The 22,271-nt window shown below is 40.6% G+C and overlaps 1 protein-coding gene across 1 annotated transcript; it reads right to left on the bottom strand.

Annotated features, from left to right (window-relative positions):
- Positions 1-1,150: 1,150 nt before the first annotated feature.
- Positions 1,151-12,667, bottom strand: RHOU (ras homolog family member U). The gene is made up of 3 exons (XM_077149400.1): positions 11,605-12,667; positions 9,594-9,652; positions 1,151-4,574 (listed from the first exon to the last, which is right to left on the bottom strand). The coding sequence occupies exons 1-3, from the start codon at positions 11,873-11,875 to the stop codon at positions 4,119-4,121; spliced, it is 786 nt and encodes a 261-aa protein (XP_077005515.1). The 5' UTR covers positions 11,876-12,667; the 3' UTR covers positions 1,151-4,118.
- Positions 12,668-22,271: the final 9,604 nt, after the last annotated feature.

Here is a 22,271-nt window from a genome sequence, read left to right as displayed (position 1 = left end):
AGGTATTTCTCTGCCTCAGGTCCTTTGCACTTGCTATTCTTTCCCAGAAAACTTTTCTCCCAGGTGTTTTTGATTCATTAACCTCCTTTAGGTCGTGGAAACATTTCAGCAAAGCATTCCCCAACTTCACCTACAAGGACTGGACATTCTGACAGTGTATGCTGGAAAGGCCCATCCTGGGACAAAAAATGAGGACCCAGAGGTGGGACTTAGATTGGTGTGAGAGAAGAACTTCTGAGTCCTTCTGGGGCTTGGGCTCTGCCTGGCCTGATGGAGGCAGGTGAGGGGCCAGGAAAAAAACCAACCTTTGGCATCCTAGGATATGTGAAGATTGTGCAGTACTTTAATGTGCTTTCCCCACAGTATTACCAGTCCACTATTTCTGAATATTCAGTGAATTCTAATTAGAATTGTAGCCTGGCTTCCATGGTGCTGGGGAGAATTAGGTGATCAGACATAATCTTCACTAGATAACAAGGAGTGATCACTTCCTTGAGGCTGGAGAGTGGTAGCAGGATGACTTCTGGCTCAGAATGGTCATCTCCCCAAGGTGACATTCCTGAGTCACTAGTGTAAGGCTGCATCCTGGTATCATGATGAGAAGGCTGATTGCAAAGCCCTGAAGAATTCACAGAGAACACACAGGTAGCTCTGGCTCCCCTCAGTAGATGGTAAACTCTAAGCCATGTTGATTGTCAGCTATAAGGCAGCCATTGTGACTGGTTTCCTCTGACTTCTAGCTCCTTCCAAGGTAATTTATAGACCCTACATGGGTCTCAGTCTCATGAGAAAGGCAGTACCATTTGCACATAGGGAAACTGAGTCCCTATTCTAGAGACACCTCCATCTTATCACAAATTTCACCTCAAATTCTGGACTTCTGGTTTCCAAGGACAGTGTTCTTTCTAATACATTGGGACACTACTAAATGATCCATTACCAATGCATTGTCAAAGAATTCTGATTGTCAGATTGTGAACCCAGAATCCTCAAAAACCTATATTGAGTAAACTCAATACCAGTTAGTTATGCATTTCCAAAACACCTCTGATTACACGTCCAGGATGCTTCTCAATCAGTCCTCTTTCAAGATGTGGGTAAACTTTTACTCACTTCCAGTGAAATTCTTTGGTAGGAAAGGCAAGTGCAGTTATACGCATAGCTCAGAATTTATTTCATACCACCTCATGTATAGCATCTTCAAGTACAACATTCTGCTCAACATCATTTACACTTAAAAACAGAAAAGCACAACTTGGTAAGGCACAAGTTTACAAGAGTCTGGGGAGAAGACCTTGCTCTTTCATTTTGGCTTAAGTAATACCTGCGTAGTTTCTTAAGTATGTCAAGAACAGAGAATAGCATTATAAAATGTTCATTTATATATATATAGTAAAAAGAGACAACAAAAGAGATTTTGGAGTATATGGCATTTAAATTATGACATACTTTAGGAGTTAAAAATAAAGTAGCATTCTCTAAAGCACAAGTCTCTGCAATACCAAGCTGTAAGTAGAATAATTTTTGAGCTTTGAAGTGAATGAACTTCAATTACATACTTAAAAAATATTTTCCACCCAAATACCTATTTTCACAAAGAAATAAATTTCAGGAAAACCTGGAGTAAAACTGTACCCTTACTCATCTATAAAATGCAGCACTACAACGAAAGCTGTTGCAGTCAAATGTCAACTCATTAGATTTTTAGCAGTAATAGCCCAGGCTGCATTAAGTTGAGCTGTTTCCTCATTTTCTGGGTTTTGCAGTACAGCATTAGGCACAACCTGCTAAAAAGTAAACCACCCACACATAAAGCTCTCAGAACTGGACCACACACGGTCTTTCATTGGTAACTGCTTTACACCAGTGTCCCTAAAAAGGCAGATGCTGACAGCAGATTCTGTAGGTACTTAAGTGTGGCCCAATATACTGTCACATGCAAAAAATTTTTCAGGTTTTATGCTCTATCTTAAAATTAATTTGCACTGTGACCCATGAAATTTCTTTTTTAATAAAAATGTTTAAAATTACTTACCAGTTAGATAATTTATCCCCCTATTCTCCACCCCACTATTAGGAATACACACTATCTTTCCTTGTTGCCTCCATCTCTGCATTGCCAGGGCAAGCAAATCCCAGGCTGGGAAGCATGACTTTCCACAGATGGGTGAGCTAGGCATGGCAAGATTAGAATGCATCTAATCAGGTTTATTTTAAGCATTTCCACAAATGGAGTACTTTTATCCACTCAGGTTGTAACTAAACATTTTGGAAAACTCTGATACCAGTTTCAATATACTGAAAAATAAATAGCGAACAGTTATGTATTTCAGTGGTTTAAAGACGAATCTTTGTTCAACAAAGAACTTCTTTAATTTTATTTACCAGCAATAATAAAAGAGGCCCTTATCCAAAAACATAGTCCGATCTTTTTTTTCTGTAGGAAAACACAAATTGGACTTTAAAAAATATGTATTTAAAAAACAACACAAGGCCCACAAAAAAGATAAAAGTCTTCTATCCACTGGCTTTACAAAGATTTCCCTGGAGTTGGTTATTGCATTGATTTTGGTGAATTTCTTTAACCCACTGCAAGCTTGACATTACAATGAAATGCATTTATGCTGTGTTTTGGCATGTCAGAAGCATACCTATCTCATAGTAAAGGCTACTTTCCTGATATGGCACTTATTTCTTCAGAAGATTAAGCCCTAAAAACTACCACAAATATGTGGTTTCCTTAATGTTCCAGGGTAAGAAAATAGTTGAATGTGAGAGGCATCCCAGCTCCTTCCTGCTGGCCAGAGAGCAGTGGACACGTCCCTCTCGCAATACTGTGCTGTCAGTTGAATGAGTCGCCTGTGGATTTACCAAATGTTCTCCCAGGTTTCAAGTTGTTCATTTTTTTTATGATCTCAAAAGTGAGTAATTAAGATATATGTAAAATCAAATCTAGGGTATAATCAAAATGATGTCTACTCAAAAAAGTTTTAACTAGAAGAGGAAGCCAATCTTTCCTAAAATCTGTTTTTTGTGGCCATGCACTTTTTTCATGTCTTTTAAAAGTCAGAATCTATGGCATACACAGCCATTTATTCATATGTTGTGTATGCAGAAGTACATTTTGGCTGATGCAATACAATAAAAAGTATTTTGTGTCCTACAAACATTTGCTGCAGGCCTCAGTGTTCATTTCCTTGAAAAGATGGGGGAAAAATTAAGATAGATGCTCCCCAGCACTCTAATTACCTAGGATTTAGGCAGTTTGGTACACACTTCTCAGTACCTAAAGGAAGAGAACACTCCAAACTGAGGTGTTGTAAGCAAATGTCACTTTCTTATCTCAACATGAATCACTCCCTAAAGAAAATGAAAGAGCTCTTAACTAACACATACTTTCTTCCATGTGGCATTTTGGCTCTTTTAATGTAGTGGCAACACAACTGGTCTAAGAATAAAAAATCTCAATAAATAAGTTTCCTTTTTGATCTACACAGTGCTATATAATCAGTGGGATGGTGGTTGGGTTGTTTATAAATCTTAAATCAACTGGGTAAATGACAAGAAACTCAGTCAGTGATTGCTTTGAGTTTTGTAGGCAGAGGTTGCATTTTTTTTTCCTCAGATTTTTCCTCTTAAAAAAAAAGTTTGCAAGGAATTTCAGAGCTAAGAGTTGTTCTTACCATGATTGCCTGTGTACATAATTCCCGGTTACATTAAGTAGCCCTTAATCAAGGGAGGGTTAACCACAAACATTTCCCCTTTTGTTCTCCTGTTCATCATAATGCAGCAAAATTTCATTCTTGACATCCAGATCTGAGGTGTCCTCTTCTTATTAGATGCAAATTAACCCAGAGATCTAAATTTCCAGAGTTATGAAAAATTCTTAACTTACCTAAAAAATTTTGCATAAGTGTCTCATCCCTAAGTTCAAACAAGAAAATCAAAAGCAAGAAAGGATACATAAATTGAGAACTCCTCCTATATTACATACACACACACACACACACACACACTCTCTCTATACAAGTTCTGCACAGAAAAAGGAGTCATTTCAGCTAATATAGCTTCTAATAATGATGTCATCTGAAAATAGCTTTTCTGAGTTTCTGCCAGCATTATAGGAAACAGCAATATTTCTTCCACCAGGACTTGGAGAGGTTTTTCACCTTGTCTGGAGTCCTGCTCTTGGACTTCTTTGGCTGTTGCTGAGTGTCCGAGTATTGAATGCCAGCCACGATGGCAGCATCAAAGACCTCTTTGAGGTTTTTCTGAGTCAAGGCTGAACATTCTATGTAAGAGGTGGCTTTGATTTCCTCGGCACACAACTTAGCTGCCTCCTCAGGCACTGGCTTCTCTTTGCATTTGTCCAGTTCAATGAGGACTTTAACGTCTTCTCTGAGGTCTGACTGAGTTCCAACGAGAATGATGGGGGCTTTGGGACAGTGGCAGCGAATCTCTGGTACCCACTTCTCACTCACATTCTGGAAAGATGAAGGGCTTACAACACTGAAGCACAGCAGGAAGATGTCTGTATTCGTGTAGCAGAGAGGCCTGAGTTTGTCAAACTCATCCTGCAAACAATCAAAGCAGCCAAACGTTACTGTTGCAATCAATTTTCATCAGCAAAAAGACGGTTCTTAACACTTTTCTTAAAAAAGGCTCTGGTGGGTAATAGAAACTCAACTGGTTATGGAAAGAAGAGATAGTATCTTGAAAACAATCCTGCTGTGTCAGCAGGTCCATGCTTCCAGTGCAGATGTGACCACTACTGTCTTCTTCAAGGGTCAAGTATGGCGCTAGCACTGCTAACTGAGTTGAGTGTTTGCGTTAATACTCACAACTTTGCAGCTTGCCACTTGCCATAGAAAATGTACTTAAAGTAGATGAACTTTATGTAAAATTTGGCTTTCTCTAGCCTTCAGCCCATACAGTGTAACCCAGACTTACTCTCAACTCTGAGTACTTAGCTAATTTTGTAAAATTTAGACCATATCCATACTAATACCCAAGATCCCAACTTGACATCAATGAATCCCACTCCATTAACACAGCCCCTTTCTTTATGAATCTAGGGCCACTCGTTCTCACAACACCTGTCAAATATACAGATCTCATTACATCTGCTTTAAAGAGGGACATAGCACCCAGTACAGAGAGTAATGCTAATCAGATACACTGGCAGACCAGAAATGGAGTCAGTGACCTGTTAAACCAGATTCTCATTGCAACTCAGAGAACTTGTGCCTCTCAGTAGCATTTAAGACATTGGTTAGTACATCCTCCTTTTGGCTCACCACACTTCTTCTTTTCTGCTTCAACTTCTTTTTCTTTCTCCTTCCTTATTTGTCTTTTCCTTTCTCTCTCCTTCTTTCCTTCATTTATTTCTGCCAGTACCAGAGGCCTGCCAGTGGTCTCCCATGTACAGTGCTTTGGGTAATGATAAAGACCGAAACAACCCCCCCCCCCGCTTCCCCCCCCACATTCTTTATGGTATATAGAATTGGATCCAATCAAGTTGATTGAAAACAATCCTGCTGTGTTAGTGGGTCTATGATCCCAATTGGATTCAACTGACTTGACTACAATCTAAACCAACCATCCACACTATCAAATTCTTTCATATAGCTATCCATTTACCAAATGCTTATATTGAACATCTCTTGCACCAGGTACTATGCTAGGTGATAAGAATTCAGTTGAGAATAAAACAGACATGGTTTCTGCTCTCAAGGAGTTTGTACATTAGTCTCTAAAATAGGATCTCTTTATATCAAATATTCTATAGTTTCATGCAGCACCATATTCAGTTAACTGAAAACTATATATCTACTTTTTCACAGGCAAATATTTAAATCATCTCATTGCATTTAAAATTTTTATCTGTGGGTAGAACCATCCTCATGTGTATTGTTACTATAATTTCCCAATTACAAGAAAAAATCAAACATTATCCATGCTTTTCGGTATTCAATTCACATACTCTATTTACAAACTAATATTTACATATACATTATTCTCTGTCCATGGCTTTCTCCTCTAGGTATAAATAAAATATGTTCTATTTGAACATACTGTCTTAATTTGTGGTTCCATAGTTCAATTGTGGGGCAACAAGCAACTAATAAATATTAAAATCCACCAGTCAAAATACTTGGGAATGAAAATGGAATTTCAGGATGTCACAACCATTTGTCCAGTGAAAGTCAAAGAAGAATTACTTCAGGGTCTTAGTGCCAACTTTGTGCTGAAAGAATAAACATAGAAACTAAACCAGGTAGACTATTGTTCAACTCTGAAGATATTTTAATTAAATATTCTCTCTACTCTCAGAGGATCTCAAAGTAAGAAGTACAAAACATGAGAGCAGCATTAAGTGAAATCCTGCAGGTAGCTATGCTTCATTGGTGGAAGGCCAGCGGTACTTGGCTCTGCTCTGGAATTTGGGCTTGTATTACCAATGAAAAATAAAAAAGGCAAGCACAAGGGAAACCTGGGTCTCTGACAGATGCTTGGAAATCTGGCTCCCCTAGACCTCTTAGGATTCTGTCTAAGGGGCTCAGGAAGCAAAATAGAAATTAGACCCTTTTGCTCACTGCCTGACCAGAAACCTTAGATATTTGCTGAAATAAATGTAATACACACGTGCACGATGAGACCAGGTGGAATGCAGCACTCAATGAAATGTGTCCTGGGGGCCAAGCAATTTGTATGTGCCTGCCAGGTCTGGGTTAAAGAAACTGTACAGGATTAAGGTTGGTGGATAGGGGTGGGGGTGGTGGAGACAGGCTGCTAAATTGCATCCGTCCCTCTGGTCAAGCTGCAACCTGACTTTTCCAAGGACCTCACAGGTCAAAGGCTGAAGAATTTTCAGTTCCCACTAGCAATTATACACTGAACTACTCCCATTTCAGCGATATGCCTTTCAATTCTGCCAAAGGTCTATTTCTTAAAGCTCTCCAGGTCCAATCTGTTTTCATTGAGTAAGACTGTGAGCCCAGCGTTAAAAACCCCTTTGAACATCTCATAAACTCTTGTACTCTCCCTAACAAGAAAATCTAAAGGCAACTTCTACTTATTTATTCAGCCAGTAGAGCTACACTCTTCTCTTTCAGTTCATCGACTTTTCTAAGAAACTGCATTTTAGTCCAACTCAATGGATTATCCATGCTCAAGTTCTGCTGGCATTTGAAGTGGAGGTAGCCACTTCATTAACCCTATGAGGCTATTTTGGATTTGCCTAAAGGAGGGGTAAATTTCACTGGCTGGGTCAACTCTAAGAAAATCTTGCAGGTGTCAGTTTAAGTCACTTAAAAGGTAGTTTATCAGAGCTGGATTAGGAAGTATAGAAAACGATTACCACCATGACCTGCTTTGCCAAGAGTCAAATACTAATTTATACTTTGTGAGCAGGAAAAAAACTGACTTTATTTTACTGTCTTTGTATTGTTCCTGGAAGAGCACTTTTTCATAAAATATTTTTGAAGTTCGTTTTCTACAAATTTTTAGATGTTGGCTTTATTCATGATTTAATTAGGTATACTTTACTAGCTAGTAGACCAGCTGAGAACTGAGGTAAATCTCACTGAAGAGTAGAAGAATAATGTTCAAATAAACCGAAGCTTACCAATTTAGCTACAAAACCTTTTCTTTTTTTTCCTAATTATAAACTTCTTTCATGAAATGGTTCTAAATGATTTTCATGATCCCCTGACTTTCAAACAGACAACCCAACTGAAAATTTTTAACTCTTCCTTAATAATTCTGAATGACCTTTACAAAGTCTTTCTGGTAAAAATTCTCTCTTCCAACACTTTGCAAACCAGTCCTTCGGTCTCAGAGCTGAAGAGGACTATTTTTCTTTACTCTTGGCTTTATTTTGTAACCTTTACAAGCTTCTATTAACCCATTTGTGGCCCGTTTAGCTTGTAAGTTTCCTGAGAGGCAGACTCATCTTTGTATCCCCCAGGACCTAGAACTTCATTCATTCATTCTACAAGCTTTTATTAAGCCCCTTCTCTGTGTCAGGCACCGTGCTGGACACTAGAAATAAAACTCCTGACCTCAGGAAGCAATGGTTGTATGGAGGACCTATATCTAACAGGAGAGCCCCCATGTGGATGGCAAAGTCCACGGGGCAGTGGGATGTGTTGAGCTGCTTGTTCCTTTCCTAAAAGGCCCCAATACCCGTGCCTTTTGATTTGCTGTGTTTTCCTGCCTTCTGTTTTATTCTCAGGCTGTCAGTGGTCACTTATTTCCGGGTTGGGGGTGGGGTGCCTACATTTAGTGAGATGCTACTTTGCCCACATTTTAAAGATCAGAAAACTTGACCTGTAGTAGAAAAAAAATTCTTACTTACTACAAAGCAATTATAAATAACAGTATGGCATTCAGAAAGAAGAAATATTAGATGAAACCGCCTTCTTAGATGGTGAATGTGAGGTTGAGGAGGAGCTCCCATGACAGGAGTGGAGAAAGAACAAGGAAGCTCGGTTATGGCTCATTCTGCCAAGGACCCCATCACACTGGCATTCAGCTGGGATATCCTAAGCTATCAAGTCTTATGTTCAAATAAAATCTGTCCTCAGCTCTTGAGTGAACAACTTGGATGTCCTGGGATGAAAGAGATGCTTGGAGAAGGACACTGGAAAGCCAACTTCTTCTTATTTGCAGATGGTCATGGGACAGCATCTCAGAAAGTGATCTGGATACTTCACCTGCTTACAAAGTACCCACCACCACTTTGCCTAACTAGCAAGTACTAGAGAGGGAAGATATTCTTGAACCTGTCATTTCAGCAAAATCAAGAGGCATCCATCTCAGGTTTCTAACAAAGAATAGCGTGACTTCAATGGCCCTAATTTATCACCCATTCCAAGGGTGTTTTATGTGATGAAGAACATCTGAGAGTTTCTTTAGTGAACACCCCAAGGAAGAGTCACCCAGACAACCTCACATGTACACCTTCCCCTTTACTCCCTGACTGTCACCTCTCAGTGCCTGGCCCTTCAGACAAGAATGTTCACAACGACTTTGCTCACAATGATTTTGAATGAACAAGTCCCAGTTTATTCATTTCCTAGCTTCAGGCACATCCAAGAATTTATCTATGCTTTAAGAGATGGGGGGGTCACCATAGTAAGTAAAACCATGGAAGGGAAATATTAACACTTAATGGCAAATCTTTTTCTTGAGCAAATTTCTTAACTATTAGGCTTATTGACACTGCCTAAAATTATTAGAAGACACTACTAACTTACTCTGAGAAATTAAAATGAAGCATTACTGATATTTTAAAATAAAAACCAAAAACGCAATATTAGAAATCCAGTAAGATTAGAGCCATTCCTGACCCGTTTTCCCACACTCCTGCCCACACCAGCTGGGTTAAACCCCGTTTTATCGGTACCAAGGAAGGTTCTGCCTCCTCTCCCACGCTCTTAGAGGAGGCAGCAGCAAGGGTGGGTTTGCTTCATGAGGCTCTGGTATGACCCCAGTTTCTAAGAAATCATTTAGAAACTCGTAAAAGGTTATTTGGAAGGCTTTAAATGGTCATTTCCTTTGCCAGCGCTCAGCGGTAAAGTGATACTGACCTGGCCAGCTGTGTCACAGAGCTGAAGTCTCACAGGCCGCCCATCCACAGATACCACAGCTAAAAAACAAGACCAAAGGGCTGTCAAGAGGTAGTTTTTTATTCCATTCAGAAGAGTAATACTTTAGCTTGCCCTACCATTCTCCTCTTTCCAAACTCTTTAACTCCTATTCTGGTTCCTTCAATGAATTCAAGACTTGCCTAAAAAAAAGGAAACCCGATCTGAGGCAAACATTCCGTATACAAACCCTTCAGGGCCGGATAATTCACTTCAGTGCAACGGATGAGGCAGCAAATCACTGAACCCTTTGATGGCACCGTCAGAAGCGCCCAATGCTTTTCTTCCAGCCTGAAGAGATTTATTTTCCTGTCACACTTGTTTCAAAGAACCTAAGATCAACACTGGGGGTGGGGGTGGGGGATAAGTAGGAATCAACCTTGCAGTTTTAAATTTTAAATTAGTGGAAAACCTCGCAAATAATTCTGTTTTCCCTTGGGAAATTTTTCCTGGCTTCAGAATTTACCATAAAATTCTATCTTGTTTTGAGCACATGTGCAAACACAGGGTGCTTGCATTGTCTTGTTTGTAGAGGAGGTTACTGCTTATCTCTCCACCTCGGTTCAAAGAGAGGATTTAAAAAAAAGAAAAGAAAATGGTGCCCACCTTTCCTGCAGGATGCTGGTATTTGATGAGGAGAGGTGGGGGGTGGGGCGTCATTAAAGCAGGGCTTGGAGGTTTCTATTTGAAACAAGCAATTCTTTTTGTCTCGATACAACTTTTTAAATTTCATATAAAAGTTTAAACTAGTCTGTAGGATAAAAAATAAAAAAGGAAACAAAATACCATTTCGGGTGCATGGGTGGTTCAGAGGTAGCTTGCTCGCCTTCCACGCGGCAGACGAGGGTTCGATTCTCGGACCATGCACCTCCCCCCCCCCCCCCAACACATTTAGGTAAGGAAACCCGTTAGCATAGTACTATTTTATCTAGGCTGTTTTTGAGATGGAAGAAATCACTGCCCTTTGCCATCAGGAGTTAGGAAGACCTCTAGAAAGATGTCAGTGAAGCATTTTTTTTTTAAAGGAGCATAAGACAATAAGTGTTTCACACCAGCTTCTGTGGATTTTAACTTCTTAAATTTCAAAAAGATCTGAAAAGTTTAAAAATCAGGCTGGATGTAATTAACAGTATTCTTTTTATCTTTATATCTGCTAAAACATGTGACATTACAGCCGGTTCACAGAGCTGTAAGTAGCTTAAAGAGATACTGGAAAGACGCTGACAATCAGAAATGTTGGAGTTGGGCGTGGAGTGGAGCAGGGAGTGGAGGTGGGATTCAGAAGAAACAAATCGTGTTTATTCCGTAGGCTTGATCCAAACTTAAGCCACCTTCGCCAGTGGTGCCAGCGCTATTTTCACTAAATTTATTTCCCCGCGTCTCCCCAGCTCTTTAGCATGGAGGACCCCCTTACGAGCTCGGCTGCCCTAAAGGAAAGGACAAAAACTCAAGGCCACAGGTAAACCTCAACTTGCATTTCACCTGATTGAAGCTAGACAGCGCGCCAGGAACATGGACTTTTCTACGCAGAAAACCGACCAGGTGATCCGAAATCTATCTCTTTGATCCCCGCCCCTTCCCCCCCCCCATCTATCAAACTGAGAAACCATTTGAGTTTATATTCATTTGACTCCCAAGCAGCTTCCCCCGCCCCCTCCTCCCCCCGCGTTCCTTTAGATTTTGTTCCGACCTTGTCCAGTTCTCGAGGATCAAGAAATCTACCCAGTTCTGAACTTGATCCATTTCCCAACTGGAGCTGACCCCTGTGTCCTGCAAATACCCCCTTCCCCCCTTGGAAACTCCTGGAACCTGGTAACGTCTCCGCGTCTGCAGTCCCTTCCTCGGCGCAATAACCCCGTTGACACCACTTTTCATCGACAGCTGCTACGGTAACTCTCCCGCTGCTTAGCCACCCCCAGGCCAGCGCCCCTTCCACGGCCGCACGTGCCCTCACCCGAGAAGTTGTCGAAGGCGGTGGGGATGTACTCGGTGGGGTAGCCGTTGGTGGTGTAGCTCACCACCAGGCTCGTTTTCCCCACCGCGCCGTCTCCGACCAGCACGCACTTGATGCTGCGCCTCTCCGCGCCGCCCGCCCGACAGCGAGTCCCCAGCGCCGCAGTCCGGCCGCTGCGCACCCGACGCGGGGGCACCGGTGGCACCTCGCAGCCGCAGCAGCTCGTCACCGGCTTACTGATGTACTCCGGGTCCCCCTGCTGTGGAGGCATTGGTCTCTCGGGTTGGAACGTGGAGGCTACGGGGAAAGGAGGCAGCAGGAGGGGCTGGGGACTGGAGGAGAAGAGAAATCCGAGGACTCCGGGAGCCAACAGCTCAGTCTTTTCACCGCGACGGCCGCCCGGCTCCTGGAGTGTCCTGGTTTCGGGCTCGCGACCACGCCGTGGGTCCTGGAGAGAGAAGTAATCTGGAATGGTTTGATCAACGGCTCAGTCTCCTCCTTCCTCCCAGACGGGCGCGCTGGCGGTCGCAAGCGTATCCACTGAGAAGCCGGGAAGCACCCGGGGCCCCAATCTCCCCTCCGCTCCAGATGGTTCTCTGGCGCGCGAGGATCAGGGGTCAGGAAGGGAGCTGTCACAGACCGCTGGCTGGAGGCTCTCAGATCCCTCAGAAAGCAGCGATTTCAGAGGAAGCGGCTTCCAGACAAAGGCGATCTCGGGGAGGATCGCGGCTGGCGTGCTCTTGCGGTGGCACCACCCGGGCGCAGCGCGGCAGGCCCGCAGTGCGGAGAGGACTGAAGCCAGCGCGCTCTGGTCTCTCCCCTTCCCCGCTTCACGATGACATAACTCGTGGGGAGAGGGCGGGGAGGGAGAGAAGGAGGCGGAACCCGTTGGGCGGCTTCCCTTTGGCCGAGACTATAGCGCCCTCTACCTGCGCGCCTTGTCCCCTGCACCTTCCCTACTCTCGTGGCAGCAGCACCCGTCGCCTCCAACGGACCAAAAGATCTGAAGTGCCCGCTCCCCCGGGTGAGAACCGCGCGTGAAAGAGCCGGGGCTCAGCTGATTTAGCAGCTTCCTTCCCAGTTTCTGAGATTGAAACAATCGGTGCGCGCCGATTGGCTGGGGCAGGTCTCCGCCTTCTCACCCTCAGGCCCGCGGGGTAACCTGAGCTGCTGCTTTTTTTCTTTCGCCACGCCCTCTTCCAGCTTCTCTCTGCTTCCCGGGGCCCTGACTCCTTTCACCAAACCCTTCCCGCGGGGACCGCCTCACTCCCAACCCCAGCCATTCTTTCTTCCTTCCGACTCTGTTGGAGGTTATGCTGTGAAACTCCTCCCTTAGGCTGGTCACAGTTCTTTGCTCAAGGTGGGGAAATGAAGTGTCTCGGGAGCCACAGCCTCCGAATGAGACCGAATAAAACAGACGGAATTTTTTTTTCCCTTATCTAACCACAGGTGTGGTTTTTCTTCTTTTAAAATCTTTCATTCTAACATTATTTGGGGGGCAAAAAGGATGCCACCTTTATTTTTAATGCTGACATGGCTTTGTCTTTGGCACGCTATAACGTTTATATATTTATGGTCCAACAACTTTCTTTATAGCTCCAATTCCATCGTTTAGTTAACTATAATTTAGCGACTTAATATTATCCGGAAATAAGAATACATTTATCGTTAACTCGGTCCTCTCTGCCTTGCTTCCTACGTTTAGACAACAATCCATTCAGCAAACAGGAAAAGACTCTTTTGGGCCAGTAAGGCACGAAAGGCGCTTTGAGGTTTATGGTGTGGTGTGAGGAGCCGACATATACTACTAACATTGATGCTGGTATTAGTACTACTACTAAAAGTTACAACAATAACTCAATAAATATTGAGATTTTGTTATGTGCCTGGTCACGTTTGTAAGCACTCTGAATGAAGTAATTCTTTTAAACTTGACATTGTTTATACCGATTTTACAGATGAGAAAATATGAGGCACAGAGATACTAAGTAACTTGCTCGGTTACACAAGCTAGTAAGTGGCAGTGCCAGGCCGAGCCAAATACTCTGGCTCCAGAGCCTTAGCTCTTAAGCAGTGTATTAAAGGCAAAGATAAACTCAGACATGGAAATATGGCCATGGTGGGAATACAGAGGTGGATTTATCAAGAAGCAAAAAGCTTAACTCTGGGACCCCTTACTTCCAAAGAACTCCTCCCAAAGCCTTGAGGTCCCTAGCAATGGAAGGACATGGTTATATATACTGTAAATTTTACAAAATAATGTATTTTAGGAACCACTAGTTCATGTTTCCTTCAACTCCCACTCCCCCTCATATCGATTGGCTTTGAAATAACCATGGACATTCTGGAGATCAAGCCAAGGAAACTGAAGTTGGCGACACATTTCTTTTGGATTTTCTGGGATACAGGTCCAGGGCAGGGATGAAGAGAAGTGTCAAGAACACAAAATTTAAAGAGGCACTCACTTTCAGGTTCTGCAAGTGCCAACCCTGCGCTTGTAGGAAACTGAAAGTAAAGGCCTCCTTAACTTTTGAGACTTAAGCTCCTTGTTCGTCTCACCCTAGCCCTGGTCCTGATGGGATATATTCATGTGGTCCACACCCTTATGTGTTAGGATATAGTTTTATGTCATAGTTTTATGCTGCTGCTAGTCATCCAGGTGTAGGAATGGTTGCCAGTGACGTGCCTACTACCCTCAGTGCAGAGTCACCTTGGTGTCCAGGCACAAAGAGCGAAGCCAGAGGCTGTAACATGATTGGAACTGCCTACATTCCCCAACAATGGAATGAGTAGTAAAGGAGTAACAAGAGTTTGAGATGTATAGTGCCAGAAGCTAGTCTTTGGCAATTCTTTTGGTTATAAGACACATAAAATTGTTCGAGATGATTTTGTTCTCTCAGCTATACTTGGTCAGGAATACCAATGCAGCATGTACAAGTGTAAATGTACCATATGTTTTTTATGGGAATCACATGTAATAGAATTTATCTGAATTCCTGTGTTTGTAAAGACATGAACCTGTAGCAGTACCATAAATAGCAAGTTCACTGTATGTGGATTATCCTTTACAAAATTGAAGAAGTGATCAAAGAGTATGCAACCAAAAAATGTAAGAAAAACAAAGTAGTATAGAGGTGTGCAGGCAGTTAATTAGAATATTGTTTTCTTATGGATTCTTTTGAAGTTTATGATATTTGCCAGCCTTTCAAAAACTGTGATTTTTTGTGATGCATTTCATATTATAAATAAATACTCATTTTTATTTCTGATTTTCTATTCATAATTTAAAAAATTATTTTCCTTAAAGAAGACCCCCAAATTTTATAAGCCTGAGGCCCTGTAAAAATTGGCTCTGCCCCTCCATCTGGCCATATGTTAATTTTTATATCTTAAAACATCTTATTCTTCCTTTACTCCCTTTGTTTGTACTGTTCTTTTTACATGGAATATTGTCCCATTTCCACTCATTTTGACTCATTTTCTAGATTCAACAGAATCAGTTCTCTGTGGTCTTATCAAAAATGCCCAGAACTAATTCTTCCCTTCTTTACAAGAATAGAAATGTATAGTTTTTTACTAATTTAGTGAAAAGGACTGCCCTAGCAGACTTTCTACTCTGCGCCTTTCATTTTGATATCTTTTGGCATATCCACAAAATAAATAGAATAAAATGCCTCAACGACTCAACAGATTCCTTGTCACAGTGTCATTTTAATTATCAAATTCAACATAAAGCCATTATTCCTACAATTTAAACATTTTGTTATTCACCCATTTCTATAAATAACAGCAAAGAACCAAACTAAAAGTGTTTAGGTTTTGGGATCTTAAATTTTAGCATGTTGCACAGCTACGCTTTCTAAGTGTGTTCACGATCTTTCTTCAAGTCACAAACCTTTTCCTTTGAGCACATTAACCTCATTTCTTTTATTCAGCAATGTACTAGTTTTATTCTTTTTTTTTTAGAGATATTTTCATTGTGCTTTTTATTAAGCATTTTATGACCTTTTTTTGAATAGTGTGTAATAGTTTTTTAAATGCTCTTTAAGCGACCACAAGTCAGAATATTATTTCTCTTAAACTGAAGATTCTAAACTGGATTATCTGCTCTACCGCTCCCATCTAAGGCTAAGGACTGTTTTTCTGGAATCCTGCTCCTTGTGTGGTTCCAGGTTAAAGGTACCTGATGAGAGAAATCCTGTGAGATTGGGAAAGATGAAGGGAAGCAAAGTAAGGTCATGATGGTCAAACATGATGGTGGACAGACACAGAGAGGCCTCCCATATTCTCCTCTCATACTCTGCACCCATCTTGTCCTCTTCACTGCTGGCCTTGCTGCTTAGCAGTAGCCTCAAGCCCATCACCAATCTCTTGACCCACAAAGTGGCTTGCCCGGTAACTGCAGTTCCCGCTTAGGCAGCAATTTTCACAGAAGCAAGTTTCCACAGAGGCAGCAGTTTTGGCAGAACTTTCCATAAGCTCTCCTTTTACAGACCCATTCTGGTGGCAAGATCTGTGTGGCTTATTGGATTTTTGCACACAAGCTCCAAACTGTACACTACACCAGTACTTTAGATGAATGGGTTAGTGACTGTTTTTGTAATCCTTTGATTGTCACTGTCCAAACTCCTCTCAGAATCAAGAAAGCTCTAATTCCTTACTCTTGCAATTTGTACTGGCTCTGTTTTTCTGATGGAACCCTGACTGATAAATTTCCTTAGTCTCTTAGGAAATTAGCAATGGAAACATTGCTGATACCATCCGAAGAAAAAAACTGATAAGGAAAATAATCTTAGCATTTTTTCACTAGAGAAGTAGGGACAAGTCATATCGATGTCGCCTACCTACCAGTTGGGTCAATATTTATCTGACAAAATCACATCATTCCATGTCAACTAATTTGTCTACACTTAGTTGGTTCTCATTAGTAACAAACCACTGAACTCTTCCATCAGTTAGCATTATGGTAAGAGGCCACAGCACATTGTCAACTGGTTAATGCTGGCATCCTACTTCCAGATGTCTTTTTGCCACTTGACATCACCTTGTTGGTAAGTAGCATGAATAGGTGAAGACCTCCCGTTGGCAACAAGAAATTTTAAGTTCTGTAAATCAATCATTACTTCTGATTTTTAAAAATATTTCTGAAAATAAAACATTGTATTGTTTTACTAGTCAGATTAGGCCAGGCTGTACCTGCAATAAATAAACCCAAAATTTCAAGGACCAGAAACAGTAATTAATTTTTGCTTCCTGCAAACGACATGTAGATCTAGTGGCTTTCCATGTGGTGACTCAGGGATCAGTCTGATTGCATTTGTAGCAATGCCGTCTGTGACACATGGTTTCCAGGAGAGATAGTAGGAGGGTCATCTACCAACTATTAAATGCTTTATCCTGGAAATGGTTTCTGCTTATAGCTCATTGGCAAGACCTTGTCACAGGTCCTCATCGAATTGCAAGGGGGTTGGGAGACATGGGAAAAGCTGATCCTCTGATTTACCGCTCAGTAAAACTTTGCTGTATCTTTTAAAATATATATATATATTTTTCTAAAGTAGGAAGAACAAGAAAATTGAAGCTTTAAAATTATTTTGTAAATGCTGAGTTTTGTGATGATTGATGAAAAAAATATATTCCAAAAACACAGAGTTTGACAGGTTTTCATTCATGGAGGAGAGAGAGTCATGGGCCTCCAAATGAGTCTCCACTAATATTACATGTCATGATACCAATTAACCAGTTTGACCAAAGAATCTTTGTCTCTGGGCTGAGTGGCTAAAAACATTTCCCAATCTTAGGACAAATGAAATTTAGAGCAGTTTTTAGTACTATTTTAAAAGTAGAATAGGACATGATCTCATCAAAAAAAAAAAAAGTACAATAGGAAGGTTACAGACCTTTTGACATTCACATGTCAATCCCTGAGTAAGCATCAGAGAATAAAACCTAACACAGAACCAGACATTCATTAGGTGAATATGCTGTTAGCCCTGTGTAGGAGCTTAGGGCTTCTAAGATGTTATCAACTCACCCCCATGATCCAGGGCCTTAAAAATCGTACCCTCTATGTGCTAGGCTAAGGCTTCAAATTATACAAAATATACAATTATTCTTTTGATTTAAAAGTTTTGTCCTCTATTGAGAAGTTGAGAATAAACAATTTCCTTTGCATGGAGATCAAGTGGAATTCACATTCAAGCATGGGAGGAATTGTTGGCAACCATCTTTGCAGGCAATCTCTCCCTCACGAATCCTATGACCCAGGAATTTATCCTTCCTATGTATATACCAACATAAATGCATGCATTTCTATACTTGCACACATGCATGTCTGGATGGGTCTGTGTGAATGCAGAACAAGTTTTATAAGAGCTGGAAACTGGAAACTAAATATAAATGTCCCGACCAATAAAACAGATGAGTTGATTTTGGAATTTATGTAATATCAATCAGTCAAGATGAGTCAACTACAAACAAGAATGAATCTCACTAACATGATGAGGAATGAAAGAAACCAGGCACAAAAGAATGTGTTCTATGTGATTTGATTTGCTGTATATTAAAGTTAGAAATGGGCAAAACTAAATGACAGTGTTAAATGTCAGGCTAACTGAGGATAATTGTTACATTTGAGAAGGAGAGGGACCATAAAGTTTCTGATGTTCAGATGGTGTTCTGATTCTTGATCTGGGTGGTGGTTTCATTGGTGTTCACTGTGTATTAATTAATCATGCTGTGTATTTGTGTTATTCACTCTTTTGAGTTGCATTATAATTCAAAATTATAATGGTTAAAATATGCAAACTTATAAAGCATATTAAATATGACTGATGGTTATTTGCATTTCAAAGAACTATTTGCTTTATCTTAGCACAGTGCTAATTATATATTATGTTCTTTTTAATTAAACAAGCTTGCATAGTAAAATTTAAATGTGATTTGTTTTACTTAAATTCTGTTTATATAAAACTTTTCCAGAACATATCTCATGCAGTACTATTGCACATTATTTACATGTCTAATATTTATTTTTAATACGGTGTCATTTTCCACAAGTGCTATTTATAGGCTTTTTAATCTTTTTAATAAACTAAACCGGTTTTGCAGGATTATTAAAAAAAGAGATAAATGTCAATTTATATGCATAAGTTCCTGGAGAAAAAGCAAAGCACCACAGAGAACCCGTGGAAAGATGGCAGTACATTTGCACTGTGAGCTCCCTGGAGAGGAAAGCCTAGAATCCTAGCTAATGTTGAAAACAGCTGCTGTACAAGGCAGGCTGAACTGCATGGGAGGCACTTTCCTCCCCCTCAGTTTTTATTGTTTATTTTTCCCTTTAAAATCCCCTGTTTTGGATCTATGCAGCTGCTGCAATGCTGCCATTTTCCCTTGATCAGAAATTCCACTTCCACACCTCAGAGCTACTGTAACATTCATGATTTGCCCTTCCAGTCATCCTGACCCTTCTGATATGAAACCTCCCTCCCATTTCTTTGCAGCAACTGATATGTTTCCAACTTCCCTCCTCAAAACACATCATAGAAACTTCCCAGGCCCAACATTTTCCCAGCTGCCCAAATCCTTGCAGATGATAAGAACTCTTTAGAAACCCTTCTTAGCAATTGCAAAACCCTGACCTCCTCTGATTTTTTTCAGCCATCCTGAAGATAAGCACTGACCATGTAATCATTTCCCAATAACCATGATCACCCTGGCCAGCAAATTCTGAAATGATGGGATGTCATACTCCATTCCAGAAACAGCAACTTCTTTTTTTCTGGGGTCTTCCCTACTGAGGGAATGGAAGTACCTGCAGTTCTGCAACAGGAAAAAGAAAGATCATTTTATAAATTCCAATAGTTGTAAAAATTCATGGCTGAGTTTGTGATAAAAGTATAAGACTCTGAATAAATGTGTGGACATTCAAATGCCATACAAACATGCTTAGTTCAGTCTTTGAGATGAAATGATTGTTTACTGTAGCAGGAGTCCTGTTTTCTCTATCAAAGACGTGTTGGTAGAAGGGATAAGAAGATAAATACTGCTGCAACATATTGAAATCATGAGATTATCTCGATTTTAGGAGTTTGGGAGTATGACCTTTGGCTGCATGACTGAACAGAAAGATCCAACTCAAGAACATAGTATGAAAATTAAGTGTGAGAAATGGTGATTGTGGAAAAGAAATATAGAGGAGGTTTTTGACTTCAGGGAATTGGAATACAAGTAAGAAAGAAGATATTTGTAAAGCAACTATAATGCAAGATAGTGTATGAGGAGCATCATGGGATGTATAAAGTGCAATCACAATTCAAAAGATGCCTGAGAACAGACTTCTAGATGGGAGCAATGCAAACAGCCCTCCTCTGACTAGAAGGGAAGCAAAACTGCTCTGGGTTCCAAAGACACTCTTTCCCTTGTCTCAACTTCTGCTTGGTTATAAATCTTCAACAGTTATAGCCTTGTTTACTAAGTTCACCATGTGCTAAGCATTTTACATACAGTGTTATATTTAATTCTCACAAAGTCTAAGCATGTACTATTGTTTCCCCAATTTTTCAGATTAGAAAATGGCAGCTTAGAGAAACTTCGGTTTCCTAAGGTTTCTCAGCTAGTGACAAGGTTAGGACCAATTTCAGTTGTCTGATACCAAAGCCAGCGGTTTTTACCACTATCTCCATCAGACCGTCTGACATATGTAAGAAAAAAGAGCAATGGAGTTATTTGAATAGCAGTTGTATGCAGTTTGAATAGCACAGTCACAGTACAGGGAAATGGAGTGGACGCTCGGTCATTAGTTGAGTACAAGGTACCCAGTGCATATGAATAAACACTGATCTGTACAGACAGACAAAAAAGCAGGTCCCAAAGTACTGCCCTTCAAATGTTTGCAGTATACATTAGGAAAGGGGATATATATATAAATATATAATACAAGAGTATGAATGAGGAGGAAAAAAAAGAGAAAACTCAACAATAATTTGGATGTTTAAAATATCCTGACACAAGCTAGAGTAAAATTTATTCTCTTGTTAACTATTTTTCTGCTTATTAAGAGATTAAGAGCACTGCCGAGGGAATGCTTAAGTAATTAAAAAGTGAAACATAGATCATGCCCTATTGAAATATTTTCATACGTGGGTATTGCTAATTTAAAACCATTTTTAACGATTCATTAAATTAATTCCATAAACATGTATTGAGTGCCCTTGTTATCATGGCTAAGGAGACTTCAGTTTAAGTGGTCAGACATCTCATGTTTTAAAATGTTTTCTATAATTCTAAAATTTCATTAATTCAGTGAAATTTGAATTTGGCTTTCAAATCAAGTAGACAAAACTGGGAAGTTTTAAGTTGCATTAAAAATGTTTCTATAGGGTAATCACTGCCTGGAAGGACTTTTCCACACTCTTGACCTAACAAAATCACAAAGGTCTCTGCAGGACCAGTTAAAGGTATTGCCATCGTTCCGCCTTCCCTGCTTACCAGTTTGGGAATTATCTGTCTCTCCCTGACACCCCCCCCCCGCCGACCCAGGCACTCAGATGGCATTTCCCATCTCAGCTTCCGTGGTTTCCAGAGCCATATGGGATGGAGGATGAAGAGAGATACTTTCTCTCTTCAATTGCCAGTGGTCCCATAGAGAAGCTAAGGAACTCAGGTGGAGGCACTCCTTGGCAGTGGCCCCTTTAAATTGTTGTTACTATCTAGCCATCAGAGTTTTAAAATCCCAAATCTCTAAACCTCCCATGCATGGCAGAGCACCAGATTTGGAAACCTCTGGATGAAAAATTCTTCCTGGGTTCTTCCTCCATCAGAATACAGACAAAGTCTGGTTGTTACTGAGCTCAAGATCCTGTAAATTTTGGAACTCTGCCCTTTGGGACTGTGGAGTAAATCCATATTTCAAAGGAAATACCTTCAAATTAATTAATCTGAAATAATCCAGAATAGGAATATGATTAGTAGGAAAGGTTGAGTAATAAAAATAGTTTTCCTTCTCCTTTTATCTCTATAATCATAATCTTGAGATAAAGGGGGAAAAAAGGCAGAGAAAAACTGTCAGACAAGAATTCAAGGACAACCAACCAAAGTGGGCAACTTTGTTCTTCTCCCATTTCTCTTCTGGGAAGGAAATGAAGCCCATCAATTCAATTCAGCTCACTTCAGCTTCTATCAGTTGAATGACTTCTGTTATAGGTTGAATCATATCACGCCAAAAGAAATGTGAAGTTCTAACATTCAGTCCCTCATGTAGATGGATTTAGTTACATTACAATGAGATCATACTGGAGTGGGTAGGATGTTCATCCAACATGACTGTCCTGTTAAGGGGAGAAGAGATACAGAGGCAAGGCATAAGGGAGAAGGCAGAGAGTCAAGGGAAACCATGGATGGTTGGTAAACAATCAGAAGCTAGGAGAATGAAGGATGGAGTCTTTCTACAGACTTCAGAGGGAGACTATAACCAAAATAAATGATAGAAAATGTTTTTTTTTTTTTTAAAAGTAAGTGCCATAGAGTAGAAGTAAGCAAGGAAGGAGGGTCGGTATTAAGGAAAAGGGGGTTATATTTTAATCAGGTAATCAAGGAAGGCCTCATAGAGTTTACATTTGCGCAAAGACTTTGAAGGAAGTAAGGAAGCAAGCCATGTGGGTGCCTAG

This window comes from Tamandua tetradactyla, chromosome 2 (genome assembly GCF_023851605.1).
Source record: "Tamandua tetradactyla isolate mTamTet1 chromosome 2, mTamTet1.pri, whole genome shotgun sequence".
Taxonomy (NCBI): domain Eukaryota; kingdom Metazoa; phylum Chordata; class Mammalia; order Pilosa; family Myrmecophagidae; genus Tamandua; species Tamandua tetradactyla.
The sequence above is the reverse complement of the archived record's forward strand: the minus strand, read 5'-3'. Positions and strand labels throughout refer to the sequence as shown.